Genomic DNA, 8,387 nt, shown 5'->3' on the forward strand with positions numbered 1-8,387 from the left:
GCTTTAAAGTTCCACGAGAATTAGGATTGAGTTGCTGGTAGTTGGCAGCAGCTCATGAGTGAGGCTGGCTGGCTGCTTTCCTCTGAGGGTGAGTGAGAAAGAAGCCAAGTTCTGGGCAAGATCTTTTCAGTTCTGCTTCTCTTTTGCCCCCAAGGTGGCTAATTAAGCTCAAGGTCCTGTATTCTAAATAAGATTTCTTTGAAAAATATGTGTTTTAAGCAAAATAAAATAAAATAAAAACCAATAATCATTTTCCATTCCTGCATTTTATCTGTTGTCTGTTAAGGGGCAGAGCCAAAAGGAAAATGAAGGATCATTATTTTTCTGTTTAGTTTTCCATAGAGCTGTCTCCTTTTCTTAAACCTTTTATTTTTAATAACAATTTTGCATGTCCTCCAACAAGGTATTATTCATTAAGTAATAAGGTATTTTATCAGTAATGGTGGTGATAAGCTAAAGAGCTAAAGTCATTGGGAGTTCCCGTCGTGGCACAGCGGAAACGAATCCGACTGGGAACCATGAGGTTGCGGGTTCGATCCCTGGCCTCACTCAGTGGTTTAAGGATCCGGCGTTGCCGTGAGCTAGGGTGTAGGATGGGTTTCTCCTTCCCTCACCAAGTGACTTAAGAAATTGATGGGAAAGAAATTGCTTGGAAATCTTCATGTATCTAAAGTGCTTCACCAAACTTGGCAGGTGTGTGCTATTTAAAATTATAAACAACCCGTTACTGCCCAATTAATTCTTTGTCACTGTGTCTACCAGGAAGTTGTAAGAGAAAGACAAGAAAATCTAAGACTTGTGAGACTAATGCAAGATAAGGAGGAAATGATCGGAAAACTTAAAGAGGAAATTGATTTGTTAAATAGAGTGAGTATTCACATATTTCAGTTTCATGGTTTCCTTTTTTCCTAGCAATTGGATGACAATATGTAAATATGAAGAAATTAATTTTATTTAGTTCTTTTGTTAATGCAGTAGTAATTTATGGTGGTCAGAACCATCATTTCATTCCATACACTGACTTCTTCTGGCCAGTTACCAGTTATGTTTACTTAGTATTAATTCTTTGGGGATGGACCAGCGAATGGATTTGTTCTGGAATCTGGAGGTAAGAGGCAGCTTGCTGAGCTCCACGCAGGAAAGGGTAGTATCGCAGAGTCCCCTCAGTGAAAAACTAAAATTGCTACTGTGTTGCCATAAGAAACTCCGTATGACCCCACTGGGGCACGTGTTGTTCCCTGGCCAGGGATCAGATCCAAGCCACACGTGTGACCTGCGCTGCAGCCAGATCCACTACGCCAGGCCTGGGACTGAACCTGTGTCCTAGCGCTCCCGAGATGCCGCCAATCCCATTGTGCCATAGCAGGAATTCCATAACTTTTGCTTTTAGCCCTGGGATTTATTCCCTGCTGAACCAGGTATTAATGCTAGGCCTTACTTAGGTAATGGTAATGCAAAGAGATTTTGTAATTCTGCTTTTGAGAAGGCTTTCCATAAGCTGGAGGGAAGAAAGAAGTTTACTTCAGAAAAAAAAGAAACAAATTCCTAACCTAGTCTTCACTCTGATGCTAAAAGAAGAGAAAATAGAAAAAGCTTCGTTATGTGCAGACTCATTCTCATCCAGCTCGAAGGCTGAGCATAGGTTGTAGCTGAGGACACGGAAACCCAGAGTTGACCCGCTCCAGGCCGCGTGTGGTCATCACACAGTAGCCTGCGGAGCCGGCATTCGGTGCCCAAGTGTTCGAGAACCTTAATTCCAAGTAAGCTCTTGTGCTCTTATGGTCTGCCTTTCATCTTTGTTCAGAAGACTGGCATTCCTCTCCTGGTTCTAGAATAAGATTTAATAAAATTCACAGATACTTTTTATGTCTGTGGTGTATTAAGCACTAGGTACATTAAAAAGAATAATAAAACCCCTGCCCTTACAGAGTTTTTAAAATGTTGTAATGATATATGAATATATTTTATCATTTCATTCTAAATCTTAGGTCTCAGTTGTAGTAATTTTAGGAATCGCATATCTTTAGTATTGTTGTTTTCAACAAATTAGTTTCCTAACAGCGTGCACTTAGTTTGTGAGTAAATACAAATTCTTTGTGCTTGTACATTTTAAAACCATTTAACCTAGGTGTCCAAAGACGGTATACGCAGTGGATCAGAATGCTGCTATCCAATAGCACACTTAGAATTCAAACTGATTTCTCCAAGTTTAGTGTTTTGAATTGCAAGGATAAATTTACAAATGTCTGCTTTTCCAACCATCAGGAAATAATCTGCCTTGAAATAGTATTTCTTCTACTTAGAAGACTTAGAGTGGATCATTTTTGTATTTACGAAATGGTTGTGTATATGGCACTAGGATTGGTATAGGGCACATAGAGCTGGAATCAGACCACTTGAAAGCCGGAGGGTTATTACCTAGTTTAGTAGCTTTCACATTTTCTTCTAAACTCAAAAGCCCTCCTCTTAAATAAATGCCACAGAGAAGCCTAGTATGAATTCAACCAGGTCAGCTCTGTAACCCCTAGACCTCCTTTTCTGTCGGCCTCAATTCTGTCACCTCCCCAAATTCTTGCCCCCGAACGGGCACCCGTGTTAAAGATCACCCAAGGTGGTAGGAGTGTATTCAGAGCTTGGACTTGGGTCTTTGGGGTGCCGGATTTGCCACAGGGTCGCAGTCTAAGGCCCCAGGCCTCGTATTGACTGTCTATGTATTTAGCCCTCAATTTGGGGAAGGAGGGCTTTGTGTTTAACCAACAAGTTATTTATATTGATTAAAACTTGGGTGATTCACAAGAAAGAGTTCTAATTTCTGACTTCTCTTTCAATTTAAAAACTGTAAGATCTGGCAAAAGCTGGCCGATGTTTTCATGATACGGATGGAATAGAGAGATGCTGCCTTTAGGTGGGTGTAGTGCATCTAAAGTTGTTTCGAGAACTAGCCCTCCCTAGTTTCCAGATTCATCGCCTGAATGCGTTATCTTAGAACGTGCATTTTTAACGTGTTTTTTCCCTCCATTTTAGAATGTTTTTACATATTTTAAAAACTCACGTATTATTTTCCTTTTTGTTTTCTTAAGGACCTAGATGACATAGAAGATGAAAACGAACAACTTAAGCAGGAGAATAAAACTCTTTTGAAAGTCGTTGGGCAGCTAACAAGGTAGAAGATTCAAGGCTCAGTGTGGGAAAAAATGTTTAAAACTACTGATTGAATGTTATGGTTAATGCTAGGACAATATTCCTATGCTGTAATGCAGTAAACTAAGTATGTATATTTATTTCTAGAAAACAGTGGATGTTTATTTTCAAACTGTTTCTTTTTCATTATCAGTTTTAAAAAATATCAACCTTGTATTTCATGGATAAGTAACATCTTTTAGTTGTTAAACTGGTAGGTTATGCCTCTTTTGGTTTTGTGTGGTATTCAGACAATATACGGTTTAAAGTCACAACCATCGGAACATATTTCACCTATGGTAGTGCATTTTCCTCCCCTAAAAATACACATAGTCTTTGTTTACATGAATTCAAATACTTTGGGAGGGTTACCTGCAAATGCCGTATCACTAATGTGTGAAACCTTTTATATGTTGATTTACTCATAAACGACTTTGTCTCCTGTCATTTGTTCCTTCAACTTACTCTAAGCAATTTAGAGGAACACAGAATCACACTATTTTGTATAACAGTCATCTTTAAAAAGGAAAGGTATTATAAAAAAGTCACTTAATATCATGTACTAGTTGGCTAAATATACGATTTAAGATAATACTTGAATTGTGCTATATAGTAAATTAAAATATACTATTTTGTATTCAAATATTGAAAAAATTTAAAATCACTTTGACTTCTGAAAAACATACAATTGTAATTTTTATGTAAAATTTCTTATGTAGGTACTACCTTTTTTTAATTATACCAAGGTTTACTAGTGAACATGGGGTATTTTAAAAGTTGTTTATTCATCAAGCCTAGAGCATGTGTACAGCAGTTTCAATGTATAAGAAAAAAAATCCATATTTTAATTACCGTATGCATTAAAATAAAAACCAAAACATTTATCCATACTTAAAACGTTTATATAGTAGCAAAACAGTACATAAACAGAAATAACACTGAGACACTTAATTTCGAACTTGGAGAATAAAACTGTGACACAGTTATTCTCATGAGAGAATTATTCCCCTACCTCAAATTTAAGGGTTTTCCTTCCTAGCATTGGATTTTTAAAGACAATTGTTTTTGAATAATTACACAAATTCTCTTCTATTAAATATCAATAGTGTTTATACTTGTTTTAATTATATTTTCATGTTGAGTAAGGAGACCTTTTTCTTTAAAATACTCTAAGGAATGCCTGCCTGGTAGTTGAGTCTCAAGCAGTATACTGGTACCCTTTTATCCAATTAATGTATGTAAATGACACAAACATCGTAAAATCCATTTGGGGTGCACTACTGACTCTTTCTTTTAAGAGTTAAGCCCCTTCATTATTCACTGTTAGAAAAATAAGGAAAGGTGAGATAGTTGGAAAAATGCCAAGTAAATGATAACCATCAGATGTTGAATTCTCAAACTCTCTGCAGTAACCTATTGCCCACCCCTTCCCCAGAAACCCCGCCACCCTTCAAAGTTTCACCCTTGACTGATCATCAGAATCACTTGGGTTGCTTAAAAAGAATTCCCGGGTTATAGCTTCTAGATGGGCTTAGGTTGATATCTATCTAGGCATCAGCATCTGATGATTTTGATCATAACTTAGATTTGGAAACAGCTACCCTTGCCTCTTTTTTTCTGTATCTTCCATTGGAAACCCTGAAATTAACATTTTAGCTATGGGCATTTTTCAGCATTGAGTTTATTTACTTAACTAACTGGTCCCTGGAGAAGTTCACATGTGTCGTATATATTTACCGCAAAGTCGAGTGGTAGATTACCAGACTTGGTACCGTTGTAGAGTTACTGCATGAAGACATCCTTCTTGGAGAACATCCCCAGTGATCAGCTGCTTGCGTATTAAAGTCACCTCCTTTGGCTGCGAGGCCCTCATCCTTACCCTTAGGTGTATGGCAGAAATATGTAGTTTCCCAGCCACACTTTGCCTGTTGTGCAGATGATGTCAACATCCAGCCTTAAAATATGTCAGAGCACTGGTTTTTCAATCAGAGAGGCTATTTTGAATTTTCTGTTTAACCCAAATGTAAGTAAAAAGAGTATTTCATTTCCCTCTTTAAAACTGTACCAGCAATTAATGCTTTTAGAGACTGAGCTATTTTGCAGTTTTTCTTTTATTTCAGTTTAATAGGAACATTTCTGACAGTCGTCTTTGGTAATAACGGTACCTAGTGAAAGTACGGGAGCCTGACAACTCAGGCAGAGCACTTCCTGTGCCGTCCTCCCTCCCGTCCTTAAAATGTGTATTTACACACACATAGGTTTGCACACTGAATATTGAAGAATAAAGTAGAATCTGCTATAATTTCCCTTTAAAACGTATGAAAAGCATTGAGATTTTTAAAAAGATTGTACTACCTTAAAAAAGACTTGGCAATTGTCAATAAAGTGCTAGTATTTGTAAGATTATTAGGCCCATTGAGAAATACTATTTCTTATATCTCCTGGGAATTTGTGGCATAATAAAGCATATCCAAAGTTCTAAAGTGTTCATTATATTATTTTCAAAACAATAAGTCTGTTGCCTTTAAAACGACCACGACTTGCTTCCTTGATTTCTGCCGTGCGTGAGGTGATCTTTCTTTCATTTTTCTAGAATTGTTATTACTTTCACTGCACTACAGTTGCCTTTAGAGAGGAAGAGGAAGGCTTGAAGGTGTGTATTTCTAAGGGAATTCGCTAAATATAATAGATTAATGTTGTCATACATGCTCAAGGAGTTTAAAACAAAAAATTAACTATCAGGGGTAGATACATGGAGAAATGTATCTTTTTAAGTAACCTTTTAATTGCAGTAGGAAGCAATGTCTTCTTAAGGTGAAAAACCTACCTCACTTCCATGTGGTTCATGTTTTCTGGATTAATCTGGATTTTTAGAATTAGAAATTAAAACGCAAGTTTTTGAGTCCACTAATACTTTGTGGGAAGTCATGCGAGTCAGTGTAATAACACGTCCCCATGTTCAACACGGGAAAGCACAACTGGGAAGGACCTCGGGCTTGGTGGTGAGTCTGATGCCCTGGACGATACTCGTATGTACGGGGACAGTCGCCTTTCGTCTTCTCGGCAGTGCTCTCATCTTGACGCAGTGCTTGTTGGCTCGAGCAGTGTCCACACTTGTTTAATAACTGTCCATGACGACGTTGAGGACCTGTTACAAGATTCGGGCTGTATTTTCATCACGTGGTACGAAACACCAAACACACCAGGTGTGCCCTGGGGCGGATGTATTCAGAAGGAGCTAGCATTCAGGAGTCAGAACTTTGGTAAATGTTCTGTTGCTGTGTCCGAACCGTTGCTGGTGTGTAACAGTAACCTTGACGTCTTGGAACGCTCCTCTCATAAACAAAGGCCCTCCCACTGGTGAGGGTTACAGCTTGTGCTCCTTACTCCTTATGTGCGAACCAGTGACACTTTCTTGTTTCAGTGTACTGAAAACACAGTGCTCATAGGAAGTGTTCTGCTCGTCAGGTCCATCAGCAAAGGCACTTCCCTCCCCTGCTGTTAGGTTTTCTCCTCAGCCTCTGGTTGATTCATCCCCAATGGAAAGACTTCACCCACTGCCTGGCAAAACCCTGAGCCTTTATGGGTTTTTTATTTTACTTAGCTGAAATCTCACAGCATGTTAGTCATAAGCCCCACTCCACCCCAAATACTTACATGTGAGTGTGTGAGAAATACGTTTGAGGGGGTGATGTTAAGTTCTCATGCTTACTTAGTCTTTCAGCAAGTATTTATTAGTAAACTCTCTACGGTTGTAGATAATACAGAAATGTTTGAAGAACAGACATGGGCCAGCACTTCCGTCTGGCATTGCAGTCTGTACAGGGTGTGTCAGTGCTGTCTTAAGAGTGCTCTCTCAAGTAGCATTAGCTGATCTAATCTCAACAGTTCATTCACAAGTATTCGTTTTGTATTAATTATCCAGCCATTGTAGTTTCGGTTTGGTTAAGAGGTACTGTTTAATTTGCGGCGGCATTTAACTGAATGATGGGTGAAAGGCCTGATGCGTATTGGGGACTCTCTTCCCATGTTTCTCTTAGATAATATGTATTATAAAAACATTTTTAAGGCCTTGGTAGCAATCCTGAAGTAAAAAGAATTGAATGTGTGTCAGTTACACCAACCTGTGGGTGGTATTCAAATGTGATTTTCTGTTAGCTTTTCTGTATGTATTATTGATGACTGGTTTGTTTTAGGTATTTAAGGCTAATAAACCGTTCGCATGCTGGCAGTCGCTTTGTTAGTAATAGAATGTTAGTGGTGCTCACTTGAGGGACATTTATTACGTGCCTGTTTTCTTTTGTTTCCCCCTCTGGATACATAATAGATGTGTATTACCTTTTTTTGGTGAACTTGTCTCTTGAAAGATTTGACTCTGCTCTTCAGGGTTTTATTATTATGCTTTTCTACTAAATTTAAATACCAGATGGCTACTGCTACCACATGAAAGCTAAAATTTACCGTTTTGTTGAAAAAATGAGCTAATTCAGGTAATCCAAATATTTGTAGAGAAACATCTGGATAATTTATTGATCACATTAGTATTGTGTAGACAGCGTTCTTAGTTCCCACTGCATAGTTTTTCTCTGGGGTAGTCACTGTGACATAGATTCACTTTTAATGTGCTCTGCATGTAAAATAATAAATACTCAATAAAAAAGTAAATTTTCATTTAATTTTTAATACTGGTTATTTTTTCTTTTCTGTGCTATTAGTAAAATCCTGACCATGAGTTTTACTTTTGAAGCTTAAAGGATAATGCTAATATTGTAATTAACTTTTGTGCCTCTTCCTGAAAACAGCGTGCAGTACTTTAGAATCGGTATGTAGCGTGTCATTGTAGAGAATGATGTTCTAAAAAACGAAAATATAGCATTGAGAAGATCTTTCTCACTTGTTCGAAAAGCCCCTCGTGGTGGAGCCTTTCGGGTGAGAAAGTGTGCACACGTTCAGGTTTTCGTTGTTTTGTGTTTTGAAACGACACAACTAATTTCTCAAGTCAAAATGCCCTCTGTCATCCGAGAGGTCCGATGGCGCTTGGAGACTCGCAGGTCCCTCGTGGTTCGAAAAGACAAGTGAGCGGTCTGGGAATGTACAAATCCGGTCTGTGTTTTCTGAGTAAATGGTCTACATGACCTTTTGCCCAGGGTGTCGTTCTTCATACACCTGCACAGGCCGATCCGCCCCGGCTTTGCTCCCAGACCTGA

At 38.4% G+C, this 8,387-nt stretch overlaps 1 protein-coding gene across 1 annotated transcript in view; it reads left to right on the forward strand.

The window, feature by feature from the left end:
- Nucleotides 1-7,856, forward strand: part of PAWR (pro-apoptotic WT1 regulator) — a 105,493-nt gene extending 97,637 nt beyond the window's left edge. Inside the window, exons 6-7 of the mRNA XM_047788369.1 lie at nucleotides 763-867; nucleotides 3,081-7,856. Coding sequence (XP_047644325.1) covers nucleotides 763-867; nucleotides 3,081-3,167 — 192 coding nt within the window. The 3' untranslated portion in view covers nucleotides 3,168-7,856. The remainder of the gene's footprint in view (nucleotides 1-762; nucleotides 868-3,080) is intronic.
- The last annotated feature ends 531 nt before the right edge of the window (nucleotides 7,857-8,387 follow it).

This window comes from Phacochoerus africanus, chromosome 7 (genome assembly GCF_016906955.1).
Source record: "Phacochoerus africanus isolate WHEZ1 chromosome 7, ROS_Pafr_v1, whole genome shotgun sequence".
In the NCBI taxonomy this organism is placed as follows: Eukaryota; Metazoa; Chordata; class Mammalia; order Artiodactyla; family Suidae; genus Phacochoerus; species Phacochoerus africanus.